The sequence below is a fragment of the Pelmatolapia mariae genome, linkage group LG17 (genome assembly GCF_036321145.2).
Source record: "Pelmatolapia mariae isolate MD_Pm_ZW linkage group LG17, Pm_UMD_F_2, whole genome shotgun sequence".
Lineage (NCBI taxonomy): Eukaryota > Metazoa > Chordata > Actinopteri > Cichliformes > Cichlidae > Pelmatolapia > Pelmatolapia mariae.
In genome coordinates this window covers 25532814-25545282 of record NC_086242.1, presented here as the reverse complement: position 1 = coordinate 25545282, position 12469 = coordinate 25532814, and the positions used below count along the sequence as shown (strand labels likewise).

At 38.7% G+C, this 12469-nt stretch overlaps 1 protein-coding gene across 7 annotated transcripts in view; it reads right to left on the bottom strand.

Moving 5' to 3' along the window:
* mast2 (microtubule associated serine/threonine kinase 2) overlaps positions 1-12469 on the bottom strand; it is a 155781-nt gene that overhangs the window by 42062 nt on the left and 101250 nt on the right. For all 7 annotated transcript variants that reach the window (XM_063500919.1, XM_063500920.1, XM_063500921.1 and 4 more), the window contains one exon: positions 6055-6146. In XM_063500919.1, coding sequence (XP_063356989.1) covers positions 6055-6146 — 92 coding nt within the window. The remainder of the gene's footprint in view (positions 1-6054; positions 6147-12469) is intronic.

The window sequence follows — 12469 nt, the reverse complement described above, 5'->3', positions numbered from 1 at the left end:
AGCTTTATAGAGCAGCATCAAAACTTTAAAGTCTATCCTCTGACGGACAGGCAGCCAGTGTAAAGACCTCACAGCTGGACTGATGTGGTCCACTTTTTTGGTCTTAGTGAGGACTCTAGCAGCAGAGTTCTGAATGAGCTGTAGTTGTCTGACTGATTTTTTAGGTAGACCTGTAAAGATGCTGTTACAGTAATCAAGCCTGCTAAAGATGAATGCATGGACTAGTTTTTCCAGGTCCTGTTGAGACATCAGATCTTTTATCCTTGAAATATTCTTGAGGTGATAGTAAGCTGATTTTGTTATTGTCTTAATGTGTTTTTCTAAGTTTAGGTCTGCATCCATCACTACACCCAAATTTCTCGCCTGGTTGGTGGTTTTTAGGTGTATAGATTGAAGTTCTCTGGTGACCTGTAATCGTTTTTCTTTGGCACCAAAGACTATTACTTCAGTTTTGTTTTTGTTTAGCTGGAGAAAATTGTGGCACAACCAGTCATTAATTTCCTCAATGCATTTACCAAGAGCCTGTACAGGGCCTCGGTCTCCTGGTGACATTGTGATATATATTTGTGTGTCATCTGCGTAGCTATGATAGTTTATTTTGTTGTTCTTTATAATCTGTGCCAGTGGGAGCATGTAGATGTTAAACAGAAGGGGTCCCAAGATGAAACCTTGGGGAAAGAGTACCGGATGCATGCACAGGACATGCAGTCATGTGTTTCACCACAAAAGAAAGTCAATTTAATCCTTTTTTTAATCACCAAAGACTGAACAGATTGTCATGAAACATAAAAACTAGATATTCCTTCGCTATTTGCTCTCCCAGCCTGTGGTATCCTCTTTTATGGGGAAGACACTCACAGCACCCGCAGATTTTTGCCAAATAATATATTGATATGTATTTAATACTCGTGTGTATTAACACCTTCACAATTATAAGTCCATGAGCTAATGGACTTACTGACATATAATGTATGTTCAACACAACATGCAAATCATGAGTGCTGAGTCGATGGCTCGCAGGTATTTTGGACTGAACTCTCCACGTTTTTTGACAGAGATTAGACCCGACTTGAAAACTCAAACAGACCTGATCTAAGATCACGTCTATGCTTTGTGGATCTCCCATTACGATAATAGCAGCGAGGAAAATATGTGAGCCTTTATATGTACTGCAGTAAAGTGAAATAGCAGCAATGTGTCCATCTATTGATCGTGCAGTCTCAACTGACACCACAGTCAGTTATAATTTTGCCACAATCAAATAGATTCCAAAGAAAAATCACTATAGAATCTATGAAAAAACACTGTGGCATGAATTTTGCACCTGAATAAGAAAAAGTGAAGTGAAATGTAAATTATAACTGAGTGCATGTAGTAAGAAGTCTCATCACACCATATATAGAAGCTACTTTGCTGTCACATTTTTAGGTTTCCTGCAGTAAACTGCAGTGACAGTGACCTACTTTAGCAAAAACCAAGAAGTATGCTTTCATATCAGATACATGCAAATGTGATATCTACTCTGTGGCTCTTCATTTTCACTTGCCTGCTCCCTCTCCAGGGAAAACGAGGTGGGGAAATCAAAATAATTGGGGAAGGGGTAAAAAGATATGTGCAATACATGCATATGTATGTATAAATGTATAAAGCCTTGAGTCTGTGACATGAAACTGAACTAAAGAAAAGCCATCTTTCTTGCAGTCCTTCATTACAATTGCAAAAATGAGCAGTGGTTTGACAGTATTCATCTCGACTATATAGCTGCCAATCATAAGCTGACCTTTACCAAATAACAGCTTCCTGTCAGCCAGGAGAGCGGAAACTACGGGCTGGTGAAGTGAAACAAATAGAAAAGATGGAGATATTCTCTGTGAGTAAATGGGGGAGAAGAGAACAGAAAATGAAGCTTGATGTTAAAACATTACAAAAATATCAAGAGAGGAGAAAAAGAGATCATGAGAGAGGCAACAAGGGATTCATGCAGACCTCCAACATTTAATAAGTCTTTTTTTTTGGGGGGGGGGGGGGGGGGGGGGGGGGGGGGGGAGGATTGGTGCTCATCAGACCCTCAGGATATTAGACTGAAGAATTTCCATCTGATTAGCAGCAAATGGCTTGGTGATTGAAACTATGATGAAATTCAGGATTATGGCAAGAGTGAGAGACTGAGAAGGGGGAAAAGGGAACGAAAGGACAAGGCTTAACCTCCAGTGGTTCATATTAATCAGTTCATGTCTACAATGAGATATCACAGCCTGGCAGTTACAGTGGAAGTGTGGAGCTGTGTTCACACGTGATATGAAACCAAAGTTTACATTATTCAAGTAAACAGATTCAAACTAAACAAAGTGTAACAGGACAGAAAATGAAAAACAGCATCTTTAATTAGTGCTGTTTAATTAGAGGTATTTAATTCCTGTGCAGGGTCTAGGACACAGACAGCACTGCAGGACTAGTGGCACAGTTACCATGGCAATGCAGCAGCTGGAAGATGTAAATGGAGAGGAGGAAGGGAAGATAGGAGAATGGAGCAAAAGAAGTGTACAGTATTAGTAACAGCAAACCACACTGTGAATACAAACAGGCAACCACAGATCACTTCTATGCACCACAGATGCCCCGTAGGACATCTATCCAGTCAGATATGAAACTATAAAAAGAAAATCATCATGTCTAATAAGTAATGTATGATGGTGAATTAGATGTTTCTTTTTTTATCCTCTCAATGACAGTTTAAAACCCCCTCTCAAAAACAAAAACAACATGTCTTTTATTTCCAACCCTTTCCATTGTCTTCTGTTAACTTCAGCCATCACAGTATTGTTCCTATGTCATTTCACAATATAATGAAATACAGGAAAATCTGATTAAGAGATCAGTGCTTCACCATACAAATAGAATCTGTGCACCTTTTAGTCAGAACAGAAACCATACACTAACCACAGGACTACAACCTATAGATATTCAGCTGACATTCATGGAAGACAGCAATTTACTTTATGGTGAACAGCAGTTCTTGTATAAATGATCATTCACTGACACCAAGGTCGGCAGTCACACAATAGATTGGTGCCAAAATAAAACAGTGCTTGTGCTATGCTGTGGGGAGTGGAGGATGACAAAGCTCCCATCAGTAGCAAAGGCTCGCTGATTGCTTGGCTCTAAGCCTGTGTTTCATAGTTCATGAGCAGTTTATAAAATCAGTATCAGGATATCAATATTTAAATATATATTTTGGTGGCTTCAGAAAATGGTTTGAGGTGTCCAAGCCGGGGCTCAAGTGTCTGAGAAAGAACGTTACAAGATACAGAGATGTACAAAAACAGTAAAAATAAATTTTACATTTATAAAGTGGCTTTTAAACTTCATCTGGCTGATTGACCTAACAATACTTGTTTAAACAGTATAAACCAGCACTGTGCAGTAAAAATTCTTTAACTCAGCTGGATTTAGCTTATTAGCAAAATTTATTTGCACTACTTTTTAAAACACTTTTAAAATTTAAATTGTTGCTGGTTTTGTTGCTGTTTGTTATTTTACTTTTTTGGAATTTAAGTTTATTTTACAGTGTTAAGGAAACTTTTTCCCATATTGTCCGAAATATTGTTATTGCCAATATAATTTTGAGGCGATATCACCCACCCAAGGAAACACTACTACCACTATCAGATGAGGGCAAACACAACATGGTAATGAGTGTTTCTCTGTGTCACACAGCCTCTCCTTAATATTCTCTCCTCAATATTTTACCATCTTTCCATCTTTCATATTCATTCAGCTCTCGCTCTCTCCTCCCATTCAGTTACTGCCACCAATAATCCTTTTCTATTCTGCCGTTTCAGTCTATATTTTGATTCCTTCGCTCAGTCCCCTTCAGGCACCATCAATCATAGTTTTTCTTTTTTTCATCTCTTTTCCATCTATACATTTGAAGGGTGGAGGAGAGGATGGGTGGGTGTGTGGGTTGGTGGGTTGGTGCGCTTGTCTTCCTGTCAGATGTGTTCAGAAGACATTTTGTTAGCACACATTTCATCTAATCATTTGGTGTGTGTGCATACAGCTTCTAATATCAGCACACACACTTTTTCATAGCGAATGTACGTATGATGGCATGGTGGGTGGAATCCTTTTGAAGTGACTCTTGCCTGCTTCTTCTCAGGAGTATTTCAAGAGTATTTTATAAGGGTGAAATAAACATTTTTTTCTATAAATATGTCAGTTTGTCAAAGATCAAGGCAAAATCTCATCTTGATGTATTTCCTGCTGCAAGATCAGCTTAAAGTTATAGACACTGACCTTACACAGGGAGACAAGAAAATGCAATAGCAATTTGCCAAATTTGACGAAGTGGAAGCAGCTTCCCAATGATTTTATGTGCTCTAGCACATTACAAAAGGCTAGAGCACATAAAATCATTGGGAAGCTGCTTCCACTTCATCAAATTTGGCAAATCTAAGTCACCCAGCAAATCAGTGGTTATGCAAAATTATTGTCAAGGTGCTTGACTTCTTTTTATCTGCTGAGATTAAGCAATCAAAATTCTGTCAAGAAACTACTGCTAATTGTGCCAGAGTGCCCTCAGATTATACAGTCCAGAAAAATTATACAGTAGTTTGGGACATGGATTCAAGATCTTTAGGGAGTTGTTGGATGGGTTTGGGGAACTGGATGCTGACACGTTATTCTCTGTGTTATGTGGATTTCAGAGCGAGTGGATCTCACAGAGGCTCAGTCAGATTATGAAGTAAGGTGTCTGGAGACTGTGCCACTTCAGACTCTTTTCTTTGTAACCTGAAAATAGCAAAGAACAGCGAAGGTGTGGTGCGACGTACTATCCTTCTGTTATCAGCAGCTGCTCTTCCTATGAGAGTTGTGCCTCGTCTTCAGCAGAGTGTTCGTGGGAGAAACAGTAAGTGACATTCACATGAATGCCTTCGACCCAAGGTTTCCCAGAAGAATATTGTATTGTAACAAAATAATCACCTGCATGCTCAGCATATATGCATATGTTTCAATGATTTTTAAAACTATACAAATATTGCAGGAATGCATACGAATTCAAGCCAATCAGCAAGGACAACCATCAATCTGTCTTCTGTCTAGCATTACTGTAACGATATCTTGATGATGTCAGTTTTAAAAGTGTGAAAATCTAAGTAATGCATTGGTAACAATCTATACAATAATTAAGATTATGTAAATATTTCATCTTAATTATAGTAACATGGTGTTAAATTACAAATAATAATATTTACTAATCAATAATAATGGCAACATTTATTTAAGGAGTAGGTTTGTTTAACAAAAAAATACTTATTTTCTAAATATGTTTCATATTATACAGATAAGAGAAAATTACTTTAAAATCGGAGAAAATTTTGCTAATATTATTTGCTTATTATTTATCAAAGATTACATTTTAAAATAAAACTTTCTTTACTTACCTGGGCATTTAAATGCTTTTGTTAAAACCATGAAGCAATTTTACAATACACAAAATAAACAATGAAGTAATTTTTTTTTATTTCAGATTTCAAACTAATTAGTAACCAATGGATGAACATTATAAGTACTAAATATTCAACAGCAACAAACTATTACCTAAAGCATCATTATAATAAACAATGGTTATTAATAAGTGTTAAAAATAAAAGTCTGTCTGCGGCAGCTGACCGTATGTCAGCCTGTGCATTCATTCACACAATCAAAAATCTCACTGTGCGATCTCAGTGTGCTACCGGAGCTGTTAATTGAGCTTCGTTGGTGTGTGATTGTAAACAACATGACTCCATGTAATGCAACTTGTCTGCTGTTACTACACACTTTTTAGCAGAACAACAACATTTGAGCAGAGTCAAAATTGCCAATACAACAACACCTAAATTATCGCCTTTTCATCATAATTTATTCAGCAACTCTTGCTATGCTACCAATGAGAGTGGATTTGGACTACTGAAACTGGTACTATGGATACTGATGATATTACAGTATTGAGTATATCAGGTCTATAGTTTGAAACATCAAAGGCAGTTTATATAAAGGAGTGTGTGTTACCTGTGTGTCCATGCAGAGGTGAGTGTGGTCGTGGCAAGGTGGGTGAAGTGCTGGACGTGACAATCAGGCTCTTCCTGTTGCTTGCCCGACAACTGAGAACAAAAACAAAGGCAATTTAGTGACTTCAGCTTAATCTAAGTTCAAATTTGAAACAAATAAAGTCAGGGTAATTAACTCTTTACATAAGTACAAAGATTTCATAGAACTTTCAATGAAGGAAACAGATTCCTGGCATGGAATTTGCTTCTATAAATGTTCCTTGGGATTTCATAGCCACAATCACCAGTCACAGACATTATGAAAGCACATCATAACCTCACACACTGTTATGAATGTTAAGTTAGTCATTTGTTCTTGTTTAAAAATGGCAAAAGACCCTCTGCACATCTGCGCCAATAACAGCAGGTGTCCACTTTGTCGTCAGATGGCCTGCGTATGTGGAGCTTTCATGCATGCACTGTCAGTGAGCTCGCAGATGTTACAGTTTCAGTGAGGCAAGAAGTTCAGCAAAAACTCTAGCCTTCACACTGCAGGACAGTGAGGACACACAAATACATCAGACTATCACAGCTGTGATCACACACAACCAGAAGTAACCACAACTGATGAAAATGCAGAACAATTGTGTCCAATTTAATCCAAACCACCTATATGCAATACCACCGATACAGCGGAAGGCCTAACTCAATACAGTGGAACCCCGACTTACGAATACCCCATTTAACGAAAAATTCAAGTTACGAGGGCACTTAACGGCAATATTTCTGCCCGTGTTATGGCAAAATGCCCGCGTAACGAAATCCGCTGGCTCTGATTGGCTGAGCCCAGAATGCCCACAATGCCTTCCGAATCATGTGACAACCCGTTGGCTTTTGTACTTGCGCTTCGCTGTTCTACTTGAACGACGTATTGTTGTTGCAGTTAGGAATTAGCCTACAGCCTGGGGCGATCGTGGCTCAAGAGTTTGGAGTTCGCCTTGTAATCGGAAGGTTGCCGGTTCGAGCCCCGGCTTGGACAGTCTCGGTCGTTGTGTCCTTGGGCAAGACACTTCACCCGTTGCCTACTGGTGGTGGTCAGAGGGCCCGGTGGCGCCAGTGTCCGGCAGCCTCGCCTCTGTCAGTGCGCCCCAGGGTGGCTGTGGCTACAATGTAGCTTGCCATAACCAGTGTGTGAATGTGTGCGTGAATGGGTGGGTGACTGGATGTGTAAAGCGCTTTGGGGTCCTTAGGGACTAGTAAAAGCGCTATACAAATACAGGCCATTTACCATATCGTTCACTCAAAAGGCGCGATGGGTGCTTCGACTTACGAAAGACCCTCGGGAACGAATTAATTTCGTAAGTCGGGGTTCCACTGTATTTGCTATTCAAATCAAGTGGACACAATAACTTTGATTTTAAGAAAAACTGTTTGAAAATACAACATTCAACATATAAGTAATATAAGTAAATATATTGTGTGTGCAGGAGACCAGGTAGAAGGAAGCAGACCTGGAGCATTGGAGGTGAATCGAACTGTTCTAATATGGTGTCGACAGGAAGAGAAATGGATTAGGAATAATCTCGAAGGAACGTGAGTCTGAAGGTAGAATTTAGAGGGGTGATGTTGAATTTCAGTGCATACACACCACAGGTTGGTCAGTTAGAAGAGAAAGAGAGCTTCCAGTGGGAAGATGGTGGTGAATGGAACAGACTTCATTGGACATGTAGATGAAGAGAACAGGGGTGGTGAGGAGGTGTTCGATAGCTGTTAAGGAGAGGAATGCAGAATGCCAGATGGTAGTGGAATTTGGGAAAAGGACTGAAATGGAAGTCGTGAACTAGGGGTGGGCAATATATTGAATATACTCGATGTATCGCAAGTTTTTCCACTTACGATAGTACAAATGGCTTTATCGTAACTATCGAGTATAAATTATCAGGTCAATATTAAGCTGTCTGCATGTAATTCACTGTGAGGTTTTTTCCCCCCACACGCTGGCAAATGCATCATTAATCCCCTCCGTCTCAAGCAGAAAAGTTTCTACCCGCGCTGAACATGCATGCTTATATATTACCTGATAGGGAAAAATATTGCATTGAATAAACCAGCTGCAATTTTAGGCACTATATGGTTAAATATAACATTTGTTTTTGGAGGTTATTTAAACATATCACAACATATATCGTGTATCGTGGTATAGCCACAAAATATTGCGATATTAGATTTTCCTCATATCACAAAGCCCTATTGTGAACATGTACTTTAAGAAGAAGGAGGAATATAGAGAGATCTATAAGAGTAAAGGTGCGCTCAGCTGAATTACATCTTATGCAGAAGATGTAGTTTTAACAAAATAAGAGACTGAAAGGTTTGGGCTGGGAAAAACAGATAGGCATCGTCAGATGGTACTCTGTAGGATGACATCGGAAACGAAGATAAGAAAGTGAGTGAAAGGTAAAGCCAAGGATTAAATGGTGGAAGTTGAAGAGGGAAAAATGTTTTCAGGGAATTCAGGGGGAGTTCAGACAGGCTCTGAGAGGCAGGGAAGAGTTATCAGAGGACTGGGAAAGCACAGCTGTAGTCTGGGGGGAACCTGCCAAGGTTTCTGGTGTATCCTGTGGACACAACATTAAAGTGAACCCAAACAATGAGACAATCCCTTGTGAGCAGTAGTTGGTGGTGGTGGTAGGGAGGAAGAATTCCCTTATATCTGGAAGGGACTTGTAGCAAAGCCAGACTTATCTATTCCAGCTCTAACTATAAAGTTTATCAAAGGAACGGTAAGTAAGCCTGGATGCTCAAAACAAAGTTGACTGTTGGGATAGTATGAAACTATTAAGTCTTAAAAATATTCATGACTTTGTATTTGAGGAGAAAGATTCTAAATTCTATACCAGATTTAAACTCTAAAGGTCACAACTAAAATAATTACACTGCACGTTTATACAAGGAATAGAGATTTGTTTACTGAATAATTTAGGTTCTTTAAAGAAAAAACTTTTCACATTACAACAGAAAATGTGACTCTAAGCTCACGTTTTCTTACATGAATACCAGGGCTGCAGTCCAAAGGGGAGACCTCAGCTCCCCTTTGGGCTAAGATGCTCATACGGATGTGTACATACTGCTGTACCAAAGATACTCGTCGAGGAAAGAGCAATCTGCTTTAAAGCTGTGACATCTGTCCCTAGACAGAAGGAGAAGAGGAGGAAATGAGGGGGCAGTCTTCACAGCTAACACCTCCAACACAAGCTCACAAGATTATTCGACTTTGTTGTTTACTCTGAAGCTCCGAGCCAAGTGTGCCTGTAATGACTTGAGGAAGGGCTAGCTTCACTCAGGGGAAATTACAGATGGAAGAGGATGCTGTGATGTGGCATCCAGGTAGGCTGATATGATATCTTTCTAAAGTGACACATTTGCTCAGCAGCCACCTCTCACATTCAGACAACACTGGCTGAGAACAATGCACGTGAAGGCAGATGCCCATGTTGTTTTTAATGAAAATGCAAACATAGTGACTATATTTTAAAAATGAGCATTACACTTATTCTGTCATGCTTTAAGAGTGACAGAGAACCAAAAGCTGTATGCTGTATGTTGACAAAAGATGTTGCACAATGACTGCTAAACAGTATAAAAGCTAACAAAGCACAGGAAGCTAAACTCAGGCTATAGTGATAGGCACCCAATGTTATGAAAACAGGTGAGTGAACAAGGGGGAGGACAAGACCGACTGAGGGAATTAACTGGGAAGAGGAAATATATGGGAAACACGTGAAAATCTCCACATGTGAGAACAATTAGACAAACATTAAGTAAAAACCAGAGAAAAAAAAACAAGAGAAAATTCACAGTCAAACCAAAATGGAGACTAGAGACCTGGACTACAAAGCAGGATGTTTTTTATGCAGATAACGTCATGGTCAATCCCATTTTATCTACAATGAAGGTGGCTCACTTCTTGCTGGAGTATATTGTTTTGGTAGTTTTTGCTGCAAACCTAACCTGCTCAGGTTATTTTCCAGGTTAGGGAGCAATTGGTGCAAAATCAACACCTACTGCCCAATTAACTTTATGGAAAACAGCAGTCACAATTACTGGAAGACCTCGTGCGCGGATCGTAGGAGTGTAATTCAGAGTGTAATTCAACACTGTAATGTCTTTGCATTTGCCTGATAAACATCAGTAAAAAGTAGAGATTCTTTGACACAATTTTATTCCTTGATTTTTATTTGTGTTGCCTGAAAATCTACAAAATGTTTATTTTTTTGAGCCTTGATATACCCTTCTGAGAACCAGCCTATTCATTTCTGTCCTGTGTAATGGACATTTGTTTTTGGTCAATATCTTTTGACTTATTTGAGCTACCCTACTAAGTCCTGATGTGCTTAATAGAGGACATCCTGGGCTTTCCATTGATATCCCATGAGTCTGGGTATTCTGTTTTAGTGCCCAAGAGGACGGAAATCACAGAAATGTTCAATTGGAAGACTTCTTTTTCCTCGGTTCTCAGAAGATATGGTCCTCAAACAGTACACCTATACTGCGCTTACAGATCTTCATTTTAAATTTGCATGTAGACTAAGTATAACTTTGAATTCTGATGATCTACTCTGACCACTAAGTACTACCAGGGCTGCAGCTGAAAGAGCAAAAAACAAAATGATTTTCTATTTTAAATATAAACTTAATGAAATGCTTGATTTTAATCCATCAGATTCTCTCGTGTCTCAATTTGGTGACGTAGTTGTAGTCAGATGTCCCACACCTTTCATGTGAATGTGCAGAAAAACCCAGAGTTAACTTAGCGAGTTGATAAGCAGCTTTGTATGACTGCTTATCTTGATTTCCAATGTTCAGTGAATCCAGATAACAGAAAGATAGCTGGGGTATGTTGAACTCTGCTCATAGTGCATGAAGGCTCACACTAAACCTGATAACAGACGTAAGAGAACAGGCACCAACAGAAAGAGGAACAGACGAGGCAACACTGAGGAAACTAAAACAACTAAACATGAAGACATGAACCAAAACTAAAACGAAAAATGAAAATTAAAAAATGATAAAATGCTGTAATATCGCAAATACTTAAAGTTATAAGACTCATAATGAAATCTAAACCAAAACTCAACAAGAATTATTTTATACTCAGTTGCAGACACTGACAGTGTAGTTATACTTGTTCTACTTCTTCTACAAGGACTGGGATGCATGTGCAGTTGGCCCGTCGTAATGTAGTTTCTCAATGGCCAAGTCCAAAAAGCAGACTAACAACAAAAACAATAAGGTATGTGGACATCCACACAGAACCTTGAGCTCATTTTCTGATGATAAGGACCCGAGTGGAGCCTAGCCGAATTGTGAACATGGAAAGCATCATGAAGGCTGTAAAGGATCTCCATACTGCAGGATAACTAATTACCTGGAGCTATTTTAATCCCACACACAAGACCAACAAAATTATGATTTATGGCATTTACTACTATTCTCTTCCTGTGCAGCTGACGCAGGTTTATATCAATCTATACAGCAGCCTGTTGAACTGCATCTCTCTGAATGGAACCTATTTCAAAACTATGCGTGTGTCAGATTATGACGACACTGTCTTTTACTTTTCTTTTTTTTTTGGAAACTTTAGCAGTGGATAAAAACAGTGGTTCAAAGTTATTTCGTAAACTTTAAGGTTCTTGATCATGACAGAGCTCGTATATTGAAACATTATTATTGATTATTGACTCATTAACAGCATCAAAGCTAAAAGCAGATATTTAAAAAAAAAAAGGGAAAAAAGGGTTGAAGTACTTTACCCTTTATAATTAAAACAGAATGGTTGGCATTTGTTCATCTTTGATTGAGTACAAATCAAGCAATCTTGTATTATGTCTGTACAGAGGACAAATGCTAAGTACTTCCTTTCAGTCCTGCTGTGTGTATATTATTCTAAATTGTAGGAAAATGTCTTTAGAGAACAAATGGACAGACAAATTGGGACTCTCCTGGCAAATTGTCTCAATGCCAGCAGGTGTCGGCACAGTAACAGCATGTGTGTGCTGTGTTAATTGGCCCATCACATCTGCTGGCTGTAATTATGCAGTTGTGTAGTGCAGCGTTTTTGACAGGCTAAACGCGCCTGAATGATCACACAACACACATTTTTTCACAAAGAAAAAAATAGTTTGAAATCTCTCAAGTATGTTTTTAAATGTTCTTGTCAGATATGCTCTTAATCTTTGTTTTATGATTTCTACGCCTAAAGTTTAGGAACTTCAGTAAATCTTACCCTAGTCCTTTAGTCTGGCTTCAGAGTTAATATATTAGAATTGATATTTAGGTAATGGTAAAGGTTATGTAAAGGAAACAAAAAGCGCATCTGGGATTTTAAAAAATATATTTGATAATGGCAAAAAATACTATGTGTAATGTAGATACGG